Source organism: Rhagoletis pomonella, unplaced genomic scaffold, assembly GCF_013731165.1.
Source record: "Rhagoletis pomonella isolate Grant_MI unplaced genomic scaffold, Rhpom_1.0 Rhpom_scaffold_00003, whole genome shotgun sequence".
NCBI lineage: Eukaryota > Metazoa > Arthropoda > Insecta > Diptera > Tephritidae > Rhagoletis > Rhagoletis pomonella.
Window position 1 is genome coordinate 57,627,429 of NW_023458557.1, and position 27,214 is coordinate 57,654,642.

A 27,214-nucleotide genomic window follows, 5' to 3' on the forward strand; every position below is an offset into this window, starting at 1 on the left:
GTTTTAGAGCAAGGCATAGCTGCTCTACGGCTATCCTAAAAATTTTAGATGATATAAGAATACCCTTTGACAAGAACGAGTTAACCCTGTTATGCCTTCTTGACTTTTCTAAAGCTTTTGACTCTGTGAACCATGACCTTCTGTGCATGAAATTGAAAAATTATTTTGGGTTTGGGAATTCTGCAGTGCGACTCATGCAGAGTTATCTGGTTGGCAGAGCTCAGCGTGTTAGAATCGGCTATCAATCATCTACGCTAATACCACTACTTGCTGGCGTCCCACAAGGTTCAATATTGGGACCGTTATTGTTTAGTTTATTCATAAATGACATTTTTTATATTTGCCAGCATGTGGACATGCATGTATATGCTGATGATGTACAGCTCTATCTTTCAGCAAATTCCGAGAATGTAGATGAACTTTGTTTTAAGTTTAACAATGACTTAGCATCCATCGCTTCCTGGGCGTTGAGAAATGACCTCCGCCTTAATAGTGAAAAATCATATGTGCTACCTATTTCTAAGAAACACAAAAACTCGGATGTTCCGCAACTATTTATTGCCGGTAGTTGTCTCAAATTTGTGTCAAAGGTGTCAAATCTTGGCTTTATTATTAACTCTAGCCTTTCATGTGACGATCACGTAAACTCTGTTGTCAGCAAAGCGTACAGCATTTTAAGAAATTTGAGAATTACTGCCGCCTACACTCCGGTTGACGTTAGGAAAAAACTTGCGTTACAGTTAATGTTACCGATCATATGCTATCCCGTACTTGTCTACAGCAAATTGAATTCTCAATATGCCCAAAAAATTGAAGTTGTGTTTAACCACATAACACGCTACGTATTTGGATTGGCGAAATATGACCATATCTCTGGGTGGAGGTCGCGTTTGTTGGGTTGTTAAATCTCCGAGTATTGGGAAGCCAGGAATTGTATATTTCTATGTCGACTTTTGCTAGATAATGCTCCTAGCTATCTCTACAATAAACTAATTTTCCCTAAATCAGCTCGAATAAACGACTTGATAGTACCATCATTTAATTATCTAACCTCTGCAAGGCTATTCTTTGTCAATGCTATTCGTATCTGGAATTCTATCCCTACCTCCGTTCGGAGTGGATTAAATAAAAGCAACTTTAAGAACACCATCTATACGTACTTTCGCTGAACCAAATATTTATTTATTTTCTGTGAGTCTGGGCTTCGCTATCTAAATGTTTAACTCTTTTGTCATCTGTGTTGATCTTTGCTACATATGTATAATGTGATATATATTTTATTTTATTTTTGTTTTAAGTAATCTGTATGTATTTTGTTTTACTGGTATTTTTAATCTCTGTTTTGTACTATAAAAGATCTATGATCTTATTGTACTAATGCTTTTTCTCTTAATAAATGAATGAAATGAAATGCAACTTCAATATTTCAAAATTTAAGGACGCTAATTTACTCTAAATTGATACTAGCAACAATCCCTTTAAAAGAAGTAAAAGTATTAAGGAGTTTTGGAAAATGGGCGTCATACCGCCCAAATATAACTTATATGTTTATCTCATTATGTCTAACTAAACGTTCTGTCGAAGATGTTTGAAACACGGTACCACGGTAGTTTTCGGAGAAGGTTATCAGTTCGACGGAATATATATCTTTTTTATGTATATTACCGCATAACTTTGGACCACGTTAACCGATTTATATAATTCTTTTTTTAAAGAAAAGGGGTTACCTCACTGGTGGTCCCTAATTTGGTGCAAACCGATCATTGGATCATGAAGAAAGAATTTTGTTTTTTGCTTAAAAATTACTTGTTTTAAATCATATTTACATTTATAATCTCGTTCAATTGCAGAGGAAAATTTAGTTGATGCTCTGTTATAATACATACAAAAACGGAATTGCGTAAACCATAATAAATAGAGACCAAGGAAATATTTGTATGGATACGTAACGTATACCCGATTGTTTATTTAACCATTTTTTGATAGTAACTATAATTTATAGGTCCGCCAATAAGCCCAAAAAAAGGCAATGGCGGCACCAATAAAAACTCGTTAGTTTTAAAAAATGGTTAAATAAACAACTGGATATTATTATTGGAATCCTCTTGAAGAAAACCAGAGGTTTCAGATCGAAAAATGTTGATTGTTTAGAATTCTATACCATTTCTACGAAAAGTTGTTGTTCCCATATAAAATACATGGAAAACTTTAAGCGCTTTGAGCGACCGCTAAATGTGGTTTGATTTCAAAATAAGGGTATAATTTTTTTCGACGTGGAACAATCCTAGGGAATAAGAGAATTAAAATTCCGACTTTACTCGTTTTGGCCAACCTAATATAAGTTAGCATATTAGCATGCGATGCTTTGTAACTACAGAGCAATAACACCTAAGCAGTTTGCGAAATAACAACAGCAACAGGAAAACCAATCAGCAAAAAGTACTCCAGCTCGCACACATGTAAAAACAATAACAACGCCCGAAACATTGGTCAGCAAAATAGTACTTAAGCTCGCGCCTAGGTAGAACAACAACAACACCCGAAACATTGGTTGGTAAAAAAGTACTTCAGCTCTGTGAATTTTCTGTAGAGGTAGAAAAAAAATATCACAAATGTGAAGTGAAATAAATATGTAAACTAAAGTTGAAAATTAAAAGTGTTTGATTTAATGAACTTATACAAACAAACAAAACAATAACTGTTTCAAAATATTAAAATATGATTTACTTATGTATAATAAGAATAACATAGCCGTTACAGATCAAAGAAAAAGTTCAGTTCAGGAACGTATTTGTACTTCTTAACGTAAATGTAAGCAAACAAAACAAGAACTATTTTAACACATTTTTACGTAACTAACTCATATTACATGTTTTAGGGTCTCTAAGCGTATACCATTCGTATTTTTCACTAGTCTTGACTTTGCTTAAAAGTTCGTGTTCATTTTTTACATAATGGTAGAATTCAGTGCACGTCATTTTAAAGTTGATCTTGCACTGAACCATTCTTTCCACGGGGCCAATGTTAAGCGAGTTTCTCTCTTTAGACCATTGTGATGAAATAAAGGATGGCACATACATATGTATTGCAGAAATGTTAGCAAGTTTGCTTTTCGTTCGTATTCAATAGTATCTTTAAAAAAATAAATTCTATTTTTCTAAGGGCGGTATTACTTTCCACTTTAATGTACATTTTTCAATAAACGATTTTAAATGAGTTACTTCCTCATAGCATTCATTAGATATCATTATAATTGTTCCTCTAATTGATGGATTCTTTGTTTTACCAACTTCGATTATCGATTTTCCTGCCCGTAGATCGCCGAAATTACGCACTGTACGGCGGTTGCTGCAAAGTGTATTGTCTTTATCTGGACGCCTACTTTTCAGAAAATTTTACAATTAAATTAAATCAAATTGAGTTATGTAAACGCAGCGTTATGATGAGTTTTATTTTCGCCCAAAAATGTTCACTTTTCACTTTCGAATCCGATAGACTGAACAATTTTCCGCTAACCATTTAAAATTTAAATAAGCGAATTATATATTGTTGTCCCAAGCATTAAACGGGGACATTTTGGTTGTAAACGGGGTCACGGGACCAAGAGTCCGAAACAGGGCCATGTCCCTGGAAACGGGAACGTATAGGAGCCCTAGCCTAGCGTTCTCCCTCTTGAGGGAAAGGAGAAACTTCGTGAGCTTCTTGTCATATGCTCTGCACATAACCCTGGACACCTTGCAGCCTTGCGTTTTATTCCACGCCTTCTGCGCCTTGGAGGGAAATCGGCACCTCCTCTATCAGCACCCTCTTTGGCCAACCTGTCGGCTTCTTCGTTGCCCGCGACGCCGGTGTTCCCCGGAACCCAGTAAAGATGTATGCCACTATTGGTGTGTAGCAAATTCGGAGCTGCTCTGCACTCCGCCACACCAATCGAGGAAGTGCTCTACGATAGCACCGCTTTAATCGCAGCCTGATTGTCGATGTAGAGATTCACTTGTTTGTTTACGAGGTTACTGCTTAGTAGCTCCGCCGCTCTCCTTATAGCCAGCACAGTGCAAAACTTGTGTGAGAGTGTTTCTTAGAGAATGATTGTTATGGCTGCAGACAGAATTAAAAATCCAATAAAAAGAGCGGTATTCACCCCCAGAAAAGGCTCTGGCGCTAACGCTAGATGTTTCACTATCGAAGCATCAATACGAAGTTGTCAGAAAAGCTACAAAGGACTTGGGGTATGACAATTTGCCGAACTACAATAAAGTTATTGAATCGAAAAAAAATTGTATCCTGCAGATATTGATGCTACTGAAAGTAATGCTTGTACAGCAATTGCTTGATCACACAACAAGTAGAAGTTTAGAAACCAAATCGGCAGAAGAACTCTCGAATATCAAAGAAGAAATCACACTTATTTCCAAATGGGGGTATGACGGTTCTTCTGGTCACAGTGAATATAAGCATAAATTTTATGAAAAAGATATCTCAGACTCAAATATATTTTTAACATCTTTCGTGCCTCTTCAGTTACATTTTAAATAAGATAACTATAGCTCCGTATACTGGAATAACAATAGCCCTTCGTCTACAAGGTTATGCCGACGCATACAATTTCAATACTCCAAGGAAACCATAGATTTCATAGACAACGAGATATCGAATCTGAAATAGCTAACTTGATTTAAGTTGTCTGTATTAATAGCAACACCTTTAAAGTTAATCACGAACTTCTATTCACCATGATCGATGGAAAAATAGCGCAGACGGTAACTGATACAGCTTCCAACGCTGTATGTTTTATACGCAAGGCGAAACCTTCTGAGATGAATGATTTAGATCGGGTTAGAAGCAAAACAGAAGACACAGATGGCTTCAGAGTAGGTTTGTCTCCACTAGATGCGCGAATCAAGTTAATGGAATGCATTCTACATATTGCATACAATAAATCTTTTCAAAGTTGGAGGACAAATGCAAGCACAAAGGCATATAAAGTCAGAGAAAAAAGTATTCAAGAGGAGTTTTTCGAAAAAGCAGGTATAAGCCTTTCAGTAAACGGAACTAGTACAAATCTACCGATTTCGCTAAACCTTAGTGAACGTATCTAGTTCCGCGCAAATCCACTTCCATCGTTTAAAAGTAGCGAATTTAACATACGTATGTCGTAGGAAGGGGACAATTGTCGTGTTTATGCATTACCAATCAACACCGAGACATCAGTATGAAATTCTATACTTACTTTTCTATTGAATGCTACTCAACTACCATAGCTCACTTCGGCACGCTACATATTTTTTAAGCCCATTTGCACCCGGCTCTTCTCCAGATAAATATGTACACACATATGAATGTAGTTCAGTTTTAAAAACTAATTTGTATCTCAGTTTTTTTTTATATTCATTTTGGATTTTATAAATTTAATTGCTATTGTTACTTTTACAAGAATAAATAGCTCTGATCCAGTACTCCATGAACTTACAGGATTTCACACGAACTTGCAGGAAAAATGTTCCCGTACTCCAAAATTCTCCAAAATCCTGTAAATGAGAGCGACTTTTGGAGAGTTGTGTAGAGAATGAAGTTGCAAGATTCCTATTTTATATCCAAAAGTAGTTAGTTACAAGTTAGTTGACATCTAATGCAGAGGTATCCTACATTGACTATTTCGCGGCTATCGCCTTACAAATATAGTTAGCTTTCCTCAAAGAAAATATACAGATAATAGTAACCTTTGGTTTCTTCCTAATCAACTTCAAGTTAACTTATAGTTAGATACATTTCCTGCAGGTCATATACATGCATATGTATGCGTATTGTTTCCATACACACCCTGCCGTAAAATTTAGAGACAGTCTGACAAAGCGGTAGTTCCGAACTACATACATATATTACAACTATCTCTGAACTAGTGCAAACGGATGCATAGCGGGACAGTTGACACTTGCGGTGTAAATGTGCAAATGCTCACTACTCGTACAATACGAAAGTAGCTCAGCGAGAAGACCTATGACTCAAGCATCGTTGGTCGCGAGTTCAAATCGCGGTGGAGGCAGTTGTGAGTTTTAAAATTTATTGAAATTAAATTGTTGTGCAGCTTGCAATAATTTTTTTTTAATATGTATTTAACGAAAATGGAATCTGTAAAAGACAAGAAAAAAACGAAAAAATATCCAAAAATAGAATCTTAAAAACGTTTTCTTACAAAAAATAAACTATCCAAAACGTAACAGGTTAAAAACTAGGTGCAAAGTAATGCACTGGGCGACAATTGCCACCGCCTATGACATCGCCGTGTAAAACTGGACAGTTGAAAGCATTGCTTGGGTATTGAGCTAGAACTGTCGGCAAAAGATCTAGATCTACGCTAGTTCTGAGCTAATCAGATTTTCTGCAGGGTATCTTTAGTAATCTGATCAGTTTGTTGGCCGCCTATCTCTTACACTCCAGTGAGCAGACATATCGCAACTGACGAATTATAATTATATGTGTACATAAAAATTATATACACATTCTATTTATTACATATGTATATGCATACATAGTACATAGGTTTATTGTTATTACGCGTACTGTCAAGCTTTAGACAGGTTGTTTGTTTGAATGCTTGGCTGGTTACCTGTACATTTTGACGGGCCCAGACTCATTTGCACAACCGACAATCGGCAAGCAGCCCGACGCAAAAGCAAACAATACGCCGAGGTCAATGTCTCGATCTTGTAGTGTTCTCTCAAATAGACACAGGTATATGTATGTATGTAAGCATACAAGTAGATCTGGAAGTATGTATGAGAATGGGGGCTTGTAAATTAGTGTATTTGAGCACAAGTCTGCTTTTATGAGCGTCAATTTTGTAGTGTTAAGTACTTATTGGAGTGTGTATGTATGTTCTCTATTTATGAATTAGTCAAAAATGCATTTGGCCGTAAATTTATAGATTAAAGTTTAAACAACTGGGGCATACAAAGTTTCGAAACCGGTTTTAAGCAATTTTTTGGTGGTTCGTAAAATTCTGGTAGTATATGTATTTATGAGCACATGCATTTCTTAAAAATATCGTAACACAATTTGTTTAGTGGTGACCTCGGCAGCAATTACTTAAGTGAAGTTAGAGATTTCGAAAAATTTTGTATATATGTGACCTGGTCTACGGAAAGGAGGCTTAGGTGTCAAAAAATAAATTTTCACTTTTTGGTTGATTCGGATGGAAGATGAGATGCTTTTTCACGTGGTGAAAAGCAGAAAATCCTAACTTGCTTAGAAGTGTACTAAAAATGTAGAGAAAGAAGAGTAAAAACGAGTAAACGAAACGAGTTGCTTACTTTTAACAGCTTTTTCACAGAAAACTAGTTTTCGCACGTAAGCTCCCTTTTCGTAGACCAGGTCACATATATTTAAAATATTTTAGATTGAGAAACAGCATAGTTACGTATGTATTAGGAATGTTAATCCCGGGATTCTTGGTATTTATAATTTGCACTGCTGGCAATAATAGAAACTCCTTTTCTTGACCAGTATTGGCTATATTTCTTTTTTTTCCAAGCTTTTATTTAATTTAATAATTAATATAAATGTTTAGCTCATTATAAATATAACACCGCGCGATAGTGACTTTTAAACACAAATATCAATATACTCGCGAAACCATGGGCCAAATATAGTAAAATTGCATTTTTAGTTTTTCACTCTGACGTCAGTAATTCAAAAAGGATTTAAAAAATTCAGAGAAATGTGCTTAGAGAAGAAGTATAGGTATCAAATTAAAGAGGAAATCCTGTAGAATTTAAACAGATCCAAGTTTTTGGTGCAGAAGGACTGTCCTTTTAAAATTGCATCCTTGAAATTTGGCAATATTTGTATTTGAAAAAGTTATATGTTAAGGACTTATATAAACCCGATAACATCCTCGAATATCGTCCTTCAAACTTTAACAGCTTAAAAAATTACCTATTTGTCCTTGTGAATCCAAAAAAATTAATTCTAAAAAATTTTCCCTTTCATTTAGTACCTATATTTTTATTCTACATTGCATTGAATTTTTTAAATAATTTTTTGAATTAATCATATCTTTGAAATTACAAAGTCCTTTAAAATAAATCCTGTCGTCAGAGTGAAAAACTAAATAGGCAGTTTTACTATATTTGGCCCATAGTTTCGTGAGTATATCGATTATTTCTTGTGTTTTTGTCGCACGGTGTAATAGTTACATAAGATGTATATGAGGTCGCGAGAACTTTATTCCATTTAATGCAAATATTTAAGCGATGGCATTTGCACTTCCAGTAAAAAAAAAAAACAGTTTAAAAAATTAAGCGCCTCAAATGCCTCATTTATGTATCTAAGTAGGTATGTATCTATGTGCATAAGTACATATTTGGCACACATAACCACATGCATGCATAAATACAGATATTTCAGGACAACCATTTGTTATATTTCATACCATCTTGTACAAGTATATACGTATGTACATATCTACATATCTACCTTGCAGTGTAGAAAGTGCGATTTCAAAAGATGGAAATCTCTATTGATTGGCAAAACAACCTACAGCAGCTTTCAAGCACAGCACCACTCCACTTCCCTCCTGCTATTATGCTCGACTGAGCACTCTTAACCTGTTTGTGGGGATGCCAATAATTGTGCCAATGTGTTTACATACACTTACATATGTACATACATTCTCAGTCAACATCATACGTTCAGCGTTGCCATAAGTGAAGATTTATCTTCAAAATGAAGATTTTTTGGGCTGTTTTTAATAGAAATCTTCAAAAAAAATTAGCGGGAGGGACAGGACGACACTCCCGATTATATCTACGACTTCCGGAATGAAATAAAAACAGAATATCTAGAAGATACAGATCTTTCAGTAGGACGAAGATGCGTAGAATATTCGGGAGACGGATGTAGAGTGAACGTCAAAAATAAGTAGATACACCCTGACGTTGTTGGCAAATTTATTTTTTTATGTTTTATTTACTTATTTATTTATGACAATTTCATGCAATTCCCGAGTTCTGTGTGAAATAACATAAATCAATATAATAAAGGCTATTTACAGCCGTACAGACAATATAGAATTAAGTGTTTCTTTGGAGGTATTTTTAAATGGAGATTTCTTGGGATCGAACAGATTTTTTTTAGCTTCAAAATCTTATTTTTAAGATTTTTTTTTTTTTTAATTAAGATTTTTAGGGGACTTTCTCTGGCAACACTGCATACGTCTCGGATAAGGGAACAGCACTCAAGTTAGCCTCAAACAAAACTTTTGCTTTTTCCTCCTTAACGAAGTTTCTTTGTTTTCAACCTGGCACTTCAATCAGACAATCACATACATGGATATAGCAATCACACGTCTATGTATTCTTCTATATGTAAGAATATGAGATGGAACCATCAGTCTTCTCTGTATGATTTCTTTTGTCTTTGACGTTGTTACTACAATTTTTTACTCAGAGTATTCACTTTAGAGTATTTTGCTTTGGGAATTTCTTTTCAACTTGTTTCTCTCGCCAGTTTGTATGATTCATTGTTATTCTTTGTTAGGAGTTCGTTTACCAAGTCGCCTGCAATGTATCACTCTCAATACGCCGGTTACCGCTGCAAAACCTGTTTGTCTTTTATTCGGTTTTCTATCTTAAGCTCTATTGAAGCGATGGGCATGTTATGAGATTAAACTTAAATGTGTGGCAAGTTTGGTTATTTAAAGTGATACAAGAAGAAAAAACAGTGTGTGTCATTTCCTAATACATACTACAATAAGGGCTTTTGCTTTTGGCTAGCTTTTTTTATTAGAACTTAATTTAAAAGTCGGCCGCTGTGGTGTAGTGGTAAGCAGTGCGCGCTTCCACTCCGCAACGCCTGGGTTCAAACCCTGGTCAAAGTAACATCGCAAAAAATATAGAAAAAGGTTTTTTCTTAACAGCGGTCAGGCAACTACCTCCAAGTGTATTTCTACTATGAAAAACAGCTTCTCATAAAAATTCAATCGCCGTTCGGAGTCGGCGTAAAACTGTAGGTCCCTCCGCTTTGTGTGACAACCAGCGTTGCCGTTTTGGTCCAATTGGACCAAAATTGGTAGGCTCATTATCCTTTGGTAGTTTGGTTGGTAGGATGAAGCTTTTGGTAGGTAAAGTGAAATTGCAACCAAATTGAGCAATAAAATTTATTTGCTTAAGATTGCATACTGCCAGTGCTATCTACTATTTATAGTAACTCTAGAAATATCTATGAATGGTAACCCTGCATTCATAGCAAGCAAAGGAAATAATGACAAGAGAAAGAGTGAAAGAAAGATGTTAAATGTCAAAAACTTGGCATTTGCGCGCCTTTCTTCAATTGAATTTAACAAACAAGCGAAAATATTAGTGATGGACAAGTAAGTTAATTTTGCTTTAAAGTAGTAACTTTTTAATCGTTGTTTATTTGCAGGTATATCTATAAAGCCTCTGAACCGTCCGAAGTAAGTGTGGACAATAATTACGACGACTTGTTCAGGTAAAAAATTGCGACTAAGTAGGCATGTGTCAATTAACAAATACTGAAAATTCTCGTAGTGATGAAAACTCGCCTGCGCCAAAAGCCACACTCAGAAATAAACTAAACATCAGTACAATAAATAAAATTATGCACTGTAAAGAACTAGTACAAAAGGCTGATGCACATTACGTGTGGTCAACAAAAAGAGATCTCAAAGATGTATGATTTTTTTACAAACGTTTTGTATACAATTAGGGGATATAAAAACTTTTTGTTTTTGATATAATATAGGATATAAAAACTTTTTGTTTTTAAACGAATAAAATGGTTAATATTGTATTGTCAAAGAAAAAAAAACGTTTGAAATGAATTGAATTGAATTGATCTCAAAGATATATATACTCGGTACGTTTTTTTTACAAACGTTTTGTGTACAATATTTTTGATATTTAGGTTGTTCACACTTGCTTGGTTATAAGGTTATCTGGTTAAAAGTTATTATTCTGTAGTGTATTTTATTGTAGTAAACTGAATAAAAAATATAACCACATAACCAGATAACCTGATAACCTGATAACCAAGCAAGTGTGAACAACCTAACTTTTATTTAAACGCATAAAATGTCTGAATTTGTTGTTTTATACATCAAAATGTTTGATATGAATTGAATTGTATACAACGCTTATAACTGTTTTTTATACGATACGTTAATTATAAAACTAGAAACACTGTCGAATTTCGACAGTAACTGGCACTCTAGTTTGTAAAAATTTGCAATAAATTTTTTTAGCAATCAATGATTGTGCTACTAATAGGATTACAATCAAAATTTATTGCATTGTTCTGATTGTAAAAACCACAATCAATTTAATTGTAAGCACATTTGATTGCAATGATTGTGATTGCAATCAAATCACTGATTCAATCAAACATTTTAATTGCAATCTCAAAAATGCAATAATTTATTCATGCTTTTTTAATAAAGAAATTGAGCAAAATAGAACGTGAATTTGAGAAAAAGAGAAAACTAGCAGAAAAGGTTATTGAACACAAAACTAGTAAAAACTTCCAAGTGAGTAGTTGTTGCACCGTTTTGGGGTGTTTTTGATGAGGGTGATCGACTTGCACACACGCGACATTCCAAAGCGTCGACTCGTAGGTGTTCAATTGCATTGCGATTAGCACCCCCCCTAGTATAAGGGGCCTCCCCGTGCCGAGGATCAGCCTGACTGGGGGCCCTTCAGCAAGCCCAGTGGCGGACGGATTGCTCCGGATACCGGGCGACCTTCGAAGCCAACTAGCCTTACCCGGGTACAGCGGATCTCTGCCCGGGCGGACGTTCCTTTTCTCCACGTCTGGTGGGACAAAATATGGACAAATCAACAACACCAAACCTTAAAACTTCAACTCCAGTACGGGAGTCCGGCGCTCCTAAACAAAGGCCAAAAGGAGTCACAAACTCTGCACAAAGCAAAGCCACGGTACCACCGAGCCTAGCCAAAAGTAGCCCTATGCGGAAGCAGATATCAGGTGCACCCGCACCCAACAGCAGTAGGACCAAGGCACCCCTGGCCTGAGAAGTTCAAAGGCCAATGCTACGCGCAAACATAGCACTCGACGGGAGGCCTGCACGGCAAACACCGGAAATTCTGGGCCTTCCTGTAGTGGGCTTGCCACTCAGCGAACAGCGTCTGGCCATCCCACTGGGGGGACCCAAGAACATGGTGACCTGCAATAGGGCAGTCAGTTCGAAGACGCCCTATCTCAGAAAACTTTTCAAGAGCGCCCTACTTTAGAATTTGATTGAAGAACGCCCTACTTATTTCAGAATTTTATTGAAAAACCCCCTATCTCATAATTTGGTTGAAAACGCCCTATCTCAGAATTCGGTTCAAACGCGACCTATCTCAAACGAAAATACTTTGAAAATGTGCTGAGATAGGGCATTTTTACATCGGCAGTTGAGATAGGGCATTTCTGAACCGAATTCTGAGATAGGGCGTTCTTAAATCAAATTCTGAAGTAGAGCGTTATTGAAAAATTTTCTGAGATAGGGCGTTTTCGAACTGGCTGCCGAGATAGGTCGATCTTCCCCTCAGCCACCGATGCGTTATACTGCTAGGGATGGTTGAAAAACGCGATGGAGGTGCTGTTTAGTTGCAGCTTTGTCATGCAGAAAATCGGATTTTTATGCACCCACATGGTATATGCTCTCGATTAGCGGAACATTAAAGACGGCAATCAAAACAACTTACTGCTAGGTGTAATGCCGTGAGGGGGTTCACTTTGTGCTGCTAATGCGATGCATTAACCCACTGAGGGCTTGTGTGTTCCAATTATTCATCAAAATAAATGTCATTTAGGCAGATTGCAGTTAGCAATTTTTATGCAATTAATGATTGCAATCAAAAATTAATTGCAATCAAAAACTTATGGCAATCAATTTCTTCTAAATGATTGCAAATTTAAATTTTTGCAATCAAATTATAAGCAATCGATGTTAATTGTAATTAAACCAGATTGCAATATTACTTAAAATATGCGATTGCAATCCAATTTGATTGAAATTTGGCTGTGCTGTTTGCATAATAACTCACCTCGGTAGAAAGGAAGAGAATTAGAAGTTAACAGACCCAACAGTGCTAGCATGGAGGAAAGAACGAGTTGGGTGGCTGTGTCTTTCTACTGCAGGAGTGAGCCTACTAAATAGAATTTATTGGATCAATGGATATCTAAAGAAGATTTGGAAGCTGTTATGCTTCCCTCAGGCGAAGAATAGATACCATTCATTCATTCATAATTAACTTAAGTTTGACTTTTAAAAATATGAAAATGTTAAAGTAGCCGGCCCAAATATCACATCACAATTCAGTTGGAAACCTCAAATCTTCAGAGGATTCGACGATGCGTGGAAAGCTATTCTTTTGAGTTTCTGTAACAATTTAGTAACGTAAATACCTCGCAAACATTTTTACTATTAAATTACATATTAACTATATTAGCTCTATTGAGAATTAAATTTTCATAAAAAAAACTAAGCATTTTGCCACATTTACATACTCTTTCAACACTAAGCTATTAAACTTAAGCAAAACAAACACAGTTTTTTCTTAAAACTATTTTTGGTCATCCTTCGTAAAATATTCCTTTCAGTTCCATATGTTTTGACCACCATTTATGTATAAAGCAAAATGACCTCGCGAGGTTCTTTAACTTTACGTAAATCTAAGAATACCTGTAACTAAACAGATCGTCCTGGGTCGTAGTTACGAGGTGAAGTGCCTCCTCTGTGCCTTAGACGGTCCCAAGGCCGGTTTGAGAAAACAGGAGGGAAGACAGGGGGCTTTGGTATTTCCAGCGTACGGGCTTGACAACCCCGTCTACCCCAGTTAAAGGCTACCAGTCCTGAGTCGGTGGAGGCTCAACTGGAAGAAGTCTACGGCTTTCGAGAGTCATACCAAAGACTTTAAAAATGGTGCCACGGGGAACAGATGCCCCCGGAGTGTGTTCGTCGGCGAGACGAGCAAAACTGGTGACACAAGCAAGGCTTGCAAGGCTGGCAAGGCAAACATTGGCATGGCTTACACGACTAGAAAATGGTGAAAATAAGTTGTAATTGAAGGAAATGTGTGGTGGAAACCGCTGGAAATGTTGAAAAAGTTGTGCGCAAGTTGAGCAATTCGATCCATTGCGAAAGCTGAGCGAGTGGTATCACCGCTCCTGGATGTGGAGGGTGCCCGCGAGCGAGGCGAGTAGGACGTGTGAGATGAGCAAGATGGTGAATGTGTGTCGAGCAACTCGATCGGTCGAAAGTTGAGCAAGTGGTGTCACCGCTCCTGGATGTGGAGGGTGCCCACGAGCGAGGCGAGTAGGACGAGTGAGACGAGCCAGACGGAGTATGAATGTGGAGTGAAGTAGTCGTGTAAGTCGTTCTAGTGTGAGCTGAGTCAGTTAAGGGGGTCAAGGGTGAGTTGAGCCAGTCCAGCAAATCTCGCCGGCGATCATTACTCCGGTCTGTTCATGGGTACGGCCCCTTTGGGGAGTATCGTGGTGGCTGTGGTTTAATATCTAAATGCGGGTAGAACCAGCAATGGTTCAATGTGGAGTTGCATTTCAACCGGATGTCGTGATTCAGAGAACGTCAGAGGTTTAGGTAGGCCTCGGCCCTACCAAGGTGGTAAGTGTGTCCATCACATACTGCCAATTGGTACTGAAGTGCTTGCAGTTCAGGGCAGTGATTAATGCAAAAATTAATCCGTTGTGCCTAATGCGGGCACCGTGATTAAAGCCTTTGGCAGGTAATCACGTAAAGCCTACATGAAATCTTCTTAAAGTTTTCTTTTTTTCGAACAAGGCTTCAACAAACTCAGTGCCTTGAAAATGGGGTGCATTCCAAAACTTCAAAATACAAAGCATTAGTCTTTTTATTTCTAAACCTCAACAGACAGTAATGACCAGGGAACGGATTTTATGGAAATTGCCTTTTTTTCTGCTAAACAGATAGAAGTATATTCGATTAAGAATGTCCACGACTTAGCTTTCCCTGATTCCATATATACACATTTGGTGTTGCCTTTTTTTGCCTTTTTTAAGATATTGCCTTTTTTTACCTTTTCTACATTTAAAAAAGCGATTATAGCATTTACAATTTTTTTTTTTTAAGATTAAAAAATATACACATGCCCATGCGGCTTATAGAGGCGCAGAGACCTCTTGCCAAATTGGTGTTGGAAAACTTCAAAGCCGTTTTCTCAGCTAACGTAGGCTTTGGGACAATAAGGGGTGTGGATAAAATTGTAAAGAGCGAGGAAAACGGCCTTATTCCTGATAATATGAACGTTTCAACCGTTCCATATTTAAATTGGGCTCCACTTGTATCAACAAACGTCGAGCGCACATTTAGTACATTCAAGGCTTTTCTTCGCGAAAATCGAATGAAAATGCTGCCAGAAAACTTCAAAATGCATCTTGAGGTTCAATGTTACTACAGCTATACAGATTAAAGTTTTATTAGTTAGAAACTCGAAAGGATAAAATAGTCAAAGATTCAAAGTACAAATTTTTCATATAACGAAACTAGTTCATAATTTTTCTCTTTTTACTTGTAATATAAACATTTTTAAAATAAATGTATTTTTTGAAGGTTCTTTGTATTTTCTGTCTTTTTTTAGTGCCTTATTTTGATTTGTTTGCAATACCTAGTGCTTTTTCCTGCCTTTTTCGCTATTTTGTTTTGCCTTTTTTTTGCCTTTTTTGCAATACCTAGTGCCTTTTCCTGCCTTTTTCGCTATTTTATTTTGCCTTTTCCAGCTTATTTCGTTATTTTATTTTGCCTTTTTTATAGGTTTTTAGGTCCTAAAAATCCGTTCCCTGATAATGACAAATGTACGGTTAGATACTAGTTTTCAACTAGTTTGCGCAAGTTAGACTTTTTCTTCTAGTGTAATTTAGAAATAAGAGGAACTGATGCTTTGTATTTTGACGTTTTGGAATGCACCCTTACATAAAAAGGCTCTTGGTCGACGGGCGGTTTTGCAAAAACATCGACGCTATGTATATCCATACACATGTATATATGTGCGCTCTTAAGACGAAGGCACAAGAAATTAAAATTTGTGTAACGTTCCTAGAGAACTTTTCAGATTTATGTCTTTAACACCAAATTATTTGATTAACAAATTTTTCGTAGAACGCTGAAACCGAATCGCAAACGCACTGCAGGGAGTTTCACGCTTTCAAACGACAACAATTGACTAAGGGCCGTTCAATATCCGGTTAACACAAACCGGAGGTAAAATGTCGATAACGACGTTTAACTGGGAGGTAGTGCTAACAAGACATTGAAAAAATGGACCGAGGGGTTGTTTTCGCCATCGCTGGTTAACTGTAACCTCCAGTTAAACATCGGTATCGACGTCACTCTGTGTTATATGCATTGCAGTAGCGCTCTATGAGCAAATTTTATTTTGTTCCTATAAACACAAAAGTTCTTTAACAGGTCCATTCTGCACGTTGCCGAAGATTTTCTAACCGGAAAATTTTATTACCAAAAAATGTTACCAGTTCTTGTCACCGCGATTCTAGATACGTTGGTAATGCAGTTAAAATATTCAGCAATTCAGCTATGAAGAGTTGTGGAAGTTCTGGCATTGCATATTTCACGGGGCAATACTTTGTTACCAGCTTATGAGATGGTAACGCAATTTACCGGTTACAAGAGTAAACAGAATGCGAAAAGGGTTTAAAAATTGAGAGGAACTTTATTTACAGGTTACAAAATTTTTATTACCAGCGCAGAATAGACTTGTAAATGTAAATTCTATCTTAAACTGAAGCATTTTCACCTAATCTAAGCCTTTTGACCACTTCGGTATGTTAATTATAGACAATTATTTTCCGTTTACCTTTTACATCCCATGGCACACGACTATGTAGCATTATCCACATCGCCTTAACAGTATTCAGAAGAAGCACATCGTACTAACTGAATTTTTTCGCCTGCGGGATAGTACCTACATAGGTAGTATGTACACTTTTAAGATGCATGCATATGAATTATGCGTGGCTTTTATTGTATCTCTGTATTTCACTAACTCCCTGTGTGAGGAAACCAAATATGTAATGTAATTCTTAACAGCAGTGCCTAAAATTTAACATTTTGGCAATGTTAAACACTGTTGAAGCTAATTTCCGGTATTTCTTTTATTAGCGCCTGAAACTATACTTATTATTTACTACCGCCTGCAGCTTTAACAAATTTGTAACGTTTTTACGTTCTTTGGCAAATTACGCTCTGTTAGCCATAAATTTTACTTTTTGACCGTCTTTGTATCAAGACCAATGAACCATCTAGGGAATTCATTTATATTTTAAATTGCATTGTCATCGTTATTGGAACTATGCTGAAAATTTCAAGCCTCTACCTTGTCGGGAAGTTAGTTTAAAATCGATTGGAAATTTCCGCGGGATGACCAAGTTAAATAAAAGCTTGGAAAAATAGTTTTATTCATTCGTTCATTTTCTTTGAATCAAATTGCTGGTTCCACTGAAATAGCACCGTAGTCCTTCACATGACCTTGAAATTTGAGTTCGGTGTTCAATCGGAGTTAAACAGTAAGCGCAAAGTGCTAACGCCGCCAAATTTCAGCTTACGATCATTTCCAGATCGTTTTAAAATTTGTATGAATCGTTTTTCTTTTAAAAACGTTTTGACCTAGATTTTGCTCCTACAATATTTATTTAAGTTTTGAGAACGAGAATTTCAATTTGTATTTGATACGCACATTTTAATATTATTTTATTAGTAAATGATCAAGTGCCAAAAATGTATTTGTTTTTTAATGTGGTTGTGAATTTATTTTTTGTTTCTATTAAATAATCGGCACACCAAAAAAATATAAATAGGAATTTCACAATGCAAACTTCTTTACTTACCATTTACGATGATAATGAAAATGATCGACACGAAAATCAGGTTTAATCCACATTTTGATGACATTGTTTTACAACAGCAACAACTAAAAAGTATTTACGCGATAATACTAAATTACCGTTCATCAACACGTTTTAATTGCGAGAGCGCGAAAAGCACAGAAACACACTTTATTATTTACTTAGTTCGTCGAGAGTTTAAGTTGATAGGCTGGCGGTTTTAGCCGATAGGAATTGTTGAATTTCAGTTGGTTTCCGAGTATCGAGCAAAGAGTAACAAAAGGGTATTGTGTGTATGCTATAATATATATATGCGGCGTTTTGTTCGTTCGCAGGTAAGCCAACGTTGGACCCACAACTGCTAAGCGACCAGTAACCGACAGCACAAAATTCAATTCAATTCAACTGTTCAACAACGAGCGCCAACATCCGAGGATGTGTGCTATGTGCACTGCGGTTTCAAGGCTAAAGAGCGTACCGTTGTGGCTGCAATGTTTACAAATTTCCACAACAAACATGCGACTACGCAACGAAAATTCCCTGAATCACACAAGCACAATAACACAATGGCGCACTACAGGGAGCTAAGAATGGAATCTCTTAGGTGCATAGTCATTTGTGGCAAATCCTGAAAAAAGCAGTGTAGGTACGGCGTATGTCGCGTTGGCACCAAATTCGGTGGGTTTTTTTCTTACTCCCTTTGATCTGGCAATTTGGCAGTGTATGGAAACAACCAAAGCAAATTTTCCGCTCTTTTTCCACAGCGAGCTTACTAATCATCTATGTTAGTTTTGTTGTTTTCACAACGTTCGGCGGGTATTTCCACAAAAAATACGTCGCAAAATTATCCCGAATTTCGTTGCTTTCAAAGTGCGTACCCCCTCTTTCGGAGAGAAGTATTACGAAATTTAAATTTGACAGTCGCTGTTCACTTCAATTTACATCATTTTTTTTTTTATTCGAGCATTTCGGTGAGTGTGCGCACGCGCTGGAGTGCCTGGTTGTTTTGGCTAAAAAGCCAAAGCGAAAACAAAGGGTTTTTGGCAGCGGATCTGCCCGACCAACCGTGCCAGTCACAACACAATAGTCCTCTTCACTGCGCAACGTTGGCGCTTCAGCTTGCACTTCCCACTGTGCGCCGTTCTGTCGTAACACACTTTGTTTCGGCTTCGGACAGTTTTTTATTCACTGCCAATTATTTTTTCCGAGATTTGCTTTGACTTTAATCAATTCAATATGATTTGTATGCTTTTAGCGGGACTCACACTTTACATTCGCGTATTTTCCATCGACAATTGATATTATTTAGATATTTTTCTGACGCAATTCTTATTTTTCTTCGCTGATTGGCGCAGATTTTTTTCTACTTTATACGATTCGCGATTCGCATTTGGTTTGTATTTGCTATCGTTACTTCTTTGTTAATCCTATTTAGTATCGATTTTTAAAGCATAACTTTGAAATGCGTTTTCCTGTGTAGCATATTCGATTTGATGTGATGACTGTTTCTGAAAAAAAAAATATATATGATTAAACTTCGTTACAAGAAAAACTGGTTTGGAAATAATAATTTCCATGATAATTTCAACATGGTTTAGAAACATGAAAGAAATGATTTTTTCCTATTTATATTTTTTCGTATCAAGAGGTTTTCAGTAAGGTGATGACTGTTTCTGAAAAAAAATATATATATGATTAAACTTCGTTACAAGAAAAACTGGTTTGGAAATAATAATTTTCATGATAATTTCATATGTCATCAGAAGTAAGACTTAGGGAGCCAAAGTTTAGTGATGAATGTGGGTTATTGTGAGAAGAGTAGCACGGGTCGCTAACGTCGTCATTAGAAAAATTCGATTTACAAAAATCGGCGAATAAATTGGCAACTTCTAAAGGTGAGCTAGCAAATTTTTCCCCAAGACAAACCGCAGAAGGAACACCTACGCTGGACTTGATACACTTAATGTAGTGCCAAAAAGTTTTAGGATTTGATTTAATGTTCGATTCTACACTGAAAATATAGTTTCTTTAAAGGAACTTATTTAGGCAGTTGAATTTTTTCAACAGTTGCTGATACCGTATAAAATGAGACTGTACCTTAGTTTTTTTGAACTTATTAAAAAACTTATTTCGTTGGTTCTTAAGTTTTTTTAGTTCATAATTGTACCACGGAAGTTTGTAGGCCCTTTTTTTCTTTATTGGAATATTTTTAAGACAGATTTCGTTTACTCGATATTTAAAAGTACAATAACAACTTTCAACATCTAAGCTGGAGAACAGATTCGCCCAGTCAGTTTCAAGCAAGCAAGAGTTTAGTTTATCAAAGTCACAACATCCATATTTGAACGTAACTTTTTCTTCAGACTTGCTGATAGAGAATTGATAGAATTCCACCTTAAGTGATAACGAGACATGATGTTTGTCTGCCGGAGAGAATGGGGAAAGACACTGGGAAATGGTGGTGTTAATATTCGCACTGGTGAAAACCAGATCAAGAATTCTATTAAGCTTGTTAGTAAAATAATTAATTTGAGTTAAATCTATTATTAATTATAATCACGATGCATTTATCTGGTCACACTAAACTTAGAGCTAGTTGGTTTGATACCATCCTGGTGTAGGAATCTTCGATATCGTATCGATTATTCTGAATATAGATATTTCATGGCATATATGGAATATAGAAGACATCGATACTTTACCCGCAATATCGATATTTAAGTTGAAATTTATTTTTAATCTACAAAAAAGTGTATGGGAAAATACTAAAGTAGGTTTAATCAGCAGCTTGCGTGATTTACTTAGCTCTTAAGTTTGAGCCGCTTGAGACGACCCGCATGCCGTTTTAATCCTCAGTAAGTAAACAAGATCCACGATTGAGAGAAATAGAGATTGCGCCAATCGTGGTACCGCTAATGCGGTCTTTGTGATTTTGACAGAATTAGCCGTGTGCGTGACGTCGGCTTGGTGCAATTGTTGATTGTGAGCAGTGTTTGCATTTACTACTCTATAGTAGCAATAGCAACAAACCTATTGCTTCGCTTTTGCTACCGCTCTTCATTTGAAGAGAGCAGTAGCAGAGCAGGTAGTACAAAACGCGAAAAGCATTTGTATTGCTCGGCTCCCGACTGGGCTTCGTTGTACTACTACGCAGATGAATAGAGCACAAAAACGAACAATGTACTTTTTAGAGTCGTAGGAAATAAAAGAACTGTGATTGCAGTGCGGAGCATAGCAAAGCGAAATTTTTGCTACTGCTATTGCTATCGCTACGGGAGTCGTTGCTATTGCTCTCGCAGCTGCTACAAATGCTAAACTGGTTTTTCGTTTGCTTTTAATATGTTGCATTTTTAGTTCACACATTTATTTAAACTAGGAATTAAAATTGTACATATCTATGTATTTCATTCAGTAAAGATAATTCAAAAGAGAACTTAAAATACTACGTAATACATTTTTTACTGTTATTAATCGTCGTGTTCTTCAAATAAGGATGTATTTTCGATGGCATTATCCAGATGGCCCGAATTTAGTTTTACTAGTAGGATGTTTTCTAATGTGTTGTGACTAGGCCGATTTCGGTTGTCAGCTAGGACTAATTTCAGGGAAGAAAACGCCCTTTCTATTGTGACCTTAGAAAAAAGAAAAATTATAACATTTTATTGGAAAATTCAAAAATTATTTTTACATACTTGAGTGGGTGGAATCGCAAAGCATACTTTGCTTAGCTCATAGAGCTCTGGATCACTTAACTGCCTCTCTTTCCAGAAGTTTAAAACATTAATATTAGCTTTCATGTAAGGTTATCTGCTGCTTCATTTATAGGTGCTATCGCAGGGGATAAATAGTTGTCTAAAATTTCAAAGTATTTTTCTTCCGACTTCTACTTAACCCTCGATTCTACATAAAAATAACTAACTTTTCACATTTTAAAAATAACAATAGCTCTCCACCATTTTTGGGCAGAGCCGCATAAGTTTTCACGTGGAATGATCCATAAAAATCCTATGTACTTGTATATTGCATATCTATGTACATTACGGCGGGTCAATTTGTATGGGAGGTTTTTTTCACTATGCGCGTATAGCACAGGAGTATTCTACGTGTAGTTCTAAGCAAATTTGCCGAAGAAACCATGGCAAACCCAGTCAGTAAAATTAAAGTAATTTCCAATAATAAAAATAAGCTTCTGCGGCGGCATGTTTTCTTTTTAGTATATCAATAACGACTGTACAAAAGCCAGAGAACTTAGATAGATAGGAAGGTTCAAATTTTCGGAACGTAAAATTGTTTGGCTGAAAAATAAATCCATGGAATATCACCACAGCGCGATTGACATTTCAAGAAGAGTTAACAGAGAAAAATGTAAATTTCTGTTATGATAATGTTATATTTGTTGCAAGTGTCTGGCTATGTGTTGCTTGGTTGCAGGTGAATGCAGAAACGTATTCATGTATATTTTTTTTATAAAATTAAATAAATTAATATAGTTAAATTATATTAAATGTACTTTTATATTAGTTAGAATTACTGATTTGCATTTCTGCAAAACCACTTGTTAAATATAATTTATTCAGTAGTTAATGTTGCTAAAAACTTAAAAAGCATCTGTTCAAGTTCGCTTCTTGTACGAGTATTATATTATGTAAATAGTAAAAATGCATGTTAGTTAAAAAAATTATAAAATTGGTTTTTTCACATACTCACTTTAAAGATGGACGCATTAACAAAAAAATTTACAAAGCAATGCACTTGTTAACTTCAAAGTTGTTTTTGAGTTTTACTGCAATACTCGTAGATATTATTTGTAAATAGGTAATAGTTCTGGAGTAAAATGCAAATCCATTTCCCAGGCATGCGCATATGGATGCTTGTAGTACATACAGATGCGATCAACTAATTAGCAACGAAATTCAAAATGATATTGTTTACAAATTATGTTTATTTATTTATTTTTAATAATTTCCTTTAAAATATAATTCAATTTATAACAGAAACCGCAATAATAAAAGTTTAAAAGCTTGCACAATTTGCAAAATAATTAATCAAACTTAAAAAAATTGTTATAAAAATTTAAAAATTTTTAGTTAGAATATTTAGAAAATTTTCGGGTATGCAGCTTTGTAGTCCATTCAATCAAGTACACTAAAGTCCAAGTTTCAAGTTGTTAAAGATTACCGTTGATTTCTTAGAATTTTTTTTTGTGCAGGGTGTTCGCATTTTCTTCCATATAACACATAGACCAATTTTTTTTTGTATGAAAAATAAACAGCAACACCCCAACAAAAAAATCTAAAAAATCAACGGTAATTTTTAACAACTTGAAACCTGCACTTTCTTATAATATAATTGAATGGACTACAATACTGCATACCCGAAAATATATTAAATATTCAAATAAAAAATTTGGATGACCATTTCTTGAAGGTTGATTCATTTTTTTGCAATTTGTGCAAGCTTTTAAACTTTTATTATTGTGGTTTCTGTTCCAGATTGAATTATATTTTAAATGAAAATCATTAAAAATAAATAAACATAATTTGTTGATGGCAGCTGAATGTATGTATGTATGTACTTACATATGTAAATATGTACCCCATACACATACTCCAAATCATTTATTGATAACGTTCTTGCACCTGCACATAATATTACATATATGTAAGTACATACTAACTTTCTTCTTATTTGGGGCTGACAAACTTTAACTTAAGAGTCGACTTTATTTCGTCTACTAATATGCCCCAGTAGTTTTGGAGTCAAATGAAAATGCATTTCCCACGCATAAATATATGTGTCTATATGTACTACATGCTCCATTAATTGACAACGTTTTTGCATGCATATATAAGTACATCCATACATACGTGCATATTGCTGTCTAAGTATCACGCACATATATACAAATGTACATATGTACAACTCACGGCAGCATACATACACACATACATAATTACGCGCATATTCACATACAACAATAACTATTTCATTCATAAACGCATGCGCATATTTCTCAAGGCCAAGTAAATTCTTTCATAAAAACAACCGCAGCACATCTCCCCGCAAATTCATCACCAACAAGCGCAACTTTGTCAATCCGACACAAAAATTCTAAAATCTTAAAATGAAGAAATCTCGGCCAGCCAAGTGAAAAGTGGCAATTATTTCTCTATAACCAGTAAAATAAGTTATCTCGAATCTTGGCAATTTTTGTTAATTTTTGACAAAACACTCTATTTCTCTGTTCCATACCAATATTTCAATCATTAACTAGTATTTTAAAGTGTCATTTTAATAAACATTAAATAAAAGTGTACGTTTTCTGCAGGAAAATACATTTTTTTTTTTAATAAAATCAAAACTTCTAAAATCACAAACATATGTGGTTTTATCGGAAGTTCACAGATGTAACGTGGCAACTTAGCTCGTTTTCACATTTTTCGGTCCGAAATTGTAAAATTTTTGTCCATGACGCGCCACGATTTTTGTACAGGTGGGTCAATGTGCCTTGAACACCATTTACATATATACAAAAAAATTATTTTATTTATTTTTTAATATTAAAAATTTCTATACTTCAAAGCGTTTATAAAAGTATATTTACATATATGCACGGACGATTTTTAATATTTTTCATCCGTAAGCAAATCTTCAGTACCATAAAAGATTCAAACACATCAAAGTACAAGCAATGCAATGTCCAAGCTAGTGCTACTCCACTGTACATGTGTATATGAATGTATGCATGTATGCGTGTAAAAAATGTCAATTCCCGTTGGTTTTTAACACATTTTAGCGGACATAGTTTTTTTGGTTTCAGCTGGTTCCAACTGTTAATGAAGCACAATTTTTATGGTGAATCTTGATGAAAGTTACATGTATCGTCGAGAACATGGTTACATGCAGAATTTTAAATTAATTAATATTCTTCTCCATATAAAATGTACGAGTATGGCTTTATTAAATGTAAACTTATGCGAAAACCTAAATATTTCGTCAACCAAGGGTTAATTTTGGTGGCGTCGTGGCAATTCGCAGAAATTTAATAATTTGTCTGTGGTTGGAGGACGGCGAGGGGAAGACGAAAGCAGAACAATCGTACATACCCTGCAAAAAATTGTGCGACTAATCTCTAAAAAGAGTATTCCGAGATTACTCTGAATCGGGTACAATTGGGCATTAATTAGTCGCAACTAGTCTCATGCGGGTACTAATGGGGATCAATTAGTCTCGACTCATCCCTTACGGGTATAATTGGAGATCAATTAGTCCCCAACTCATCTCTAACGGGTACTATTAACGATTTAATGATATGTATGCACTTAGTCAATGAAATTTCATGTGCGTCGTTGGCACATAGAGAGAGTATTCGCTTAACAAACCTGAGCACCTCGGTTCGAATCGCGGCTGGCGCAAATTTTTATTTTAATTTTTTTAAAGTGACTAGTCGCTATTTGTACCCGTTCGGGTATAAAGGGGAACAATTGGTCTCTTCATAGGTCATGCTCGAACAAAAGCGAACAGTTCATTCCATATAGAGATCAAAAGTGGTATTAGTCGCATGTTCCTTTGCGATTTCTCCCGGAGTCATCCCGGATTAGTCGCATTTTTTGCAGGGTATTTATGCACATATTTACATTTATAAATGCACACATATATATGCGTTTGTCTTCTTGGACGAATGAAAAATTTCATATATGTAGTGATTTAGAGATTGCCGTTTCAGTAATGTGCCGTGGCGTGTACGCTAGAGGCGATGCAACTTTTTGGCGTCTCGCCGTTTGTCTTGGTTCAAATCCCGGACGGACCAAGTAATCAATTTTTTTTTTTTTTTTAATTGTCATATCCATATTCCATTTTAAATTTTACTATTAGCTTTGTTTAAAATAATATATGTAAATGGATATGTAGGTACAAACGCATGCATAATTTCACATAATCGCTCAAATTTGCCAAAAGCGACTGAAAGCTTTATTGTAAATGTTTTCACTAAAATATTAGTTATTGGAATTAAAATTTTATGCGAATCCAATTTTTATTCCCATTTTTAGAAAGCGCAAGTATGTATATGTTCGTGCCACAAAAATTATTTCATAAGTAGTTAATTTTAAACACAAATATGTATGTACACTGGCAAAGTGAGTGCATCCTGTTTTTTGTTTAATTTTGCAATGTTTTTAAATTAAACTTTTATCTTATTTTCGACGCGAATTGCGGTTCTATGCATATAGCAAGTGCAATTTGTAAAAAATAGCGCTAATTTTTTTTTATTTGTTTGCAAACGGTCATGCGCATTTTATTCTACAAGAAATTCACTTTTATTTGGTAAAAAGTGCAAAAAGCCGTCAGCAATAAATAATCATTAAAAATCAACCGGATTTTTTAGCCGCTTAAAACTTGATCTTGTTCCACTAGAATTAAAAAACCGATCTATCTGCGTACTCAAAATTTTTCTAAAAACTCAGATTAAACAGGTCAAAATTTAGACGAGAATTCGTTGAATTTTTCTATGTTCTGTGTAAAGTTTGAAAGTTTGACTTGTATAGTTTTGATTAGAGCATGAACCACATTTTTATAAAAAGATAATAAAAAAAATTAATTGAAAAACATTGCAAATATTAAGCAAAAAACACCATGCACTCACTTTTGATTGCCAGTATATGTATGCATGTACATATGTGTGTAAACTTTATGCCAAACTATCATTTTAAATTGTATTTGCATCTTCATAAAAGGAGAACAAGATAAAAAATTAAAAAAAAATTACAAATTAATGAAAATTATGTGAAGATTTACCATATTTTCGTTTATTTGCTCGCAAAGAACATCACATTTCATGTTGCTCAACATTGTATTAAGTTATCAACATTAAATTCAACAGAATTTTTACATTCCGACTTGAACTTTTCTAACGCTTTTAATTTTTCGTCCGCGAATAGTTTCCACTTTCAGTTTGCACCTTCTCTATCTATCTAAGTTCTCTGACAAAAGCAAACGAAAAACCAGTTGAGCATTTGTAGCAGCTGCGAGAGCAATTCAACGACTCCCGTAGCGATAGCAATAGCAGTAGCAAAAATTTCGCTTTGCTATGCTGCAAACCGCTATCACAGCTTTTCATTTGCTACGACTCCAAACAGCACATTGTTCGTTTTTTTGCTCTATTCATCTGCGTAGTAGTGCAACGAAGCCCAGTCGGGAGCCGAGAAATCACAGCGAACGGCAGTGCGCGCGAGTGACGAAAGCAGCCACAGCATGCAGAAATGACTACCTCTCTAAACTTGGCAGGACAACTTTTTCTCAAAGCAAAAATTCC

General features: G+C 35.6%; 1 protein-coding gene and 1 pseudogene across 1 annotated transcript in view; both read right to left on the reverse strand.

Annotated features, from left to right (window-relative positions):
- The window catches only part of LOC118735320 (cell wall protein DAN4-like), a 318,943-nt gene extending 299,540 nt beyond the window's left edge, over positions 1-19,403 (reverse strand). The window contains exon 1 of the mRNA XM_036465002.1: positions 17,905-19,403. Coding sequence (XP_036320895.1) covers positions 17,905-17,907 — 3 coding nt within the window. The 5' untranslated portion in view covers positions 17,908-19,403. The remainder of the gene's footprint in view (positions 1-17,904) is intronic.
- LOC118736317 overlaps positions 19,329-27,214 on the reverse strand; it is a 36,382-nt pseudogene continuing 28,496 nt past the window's right edge.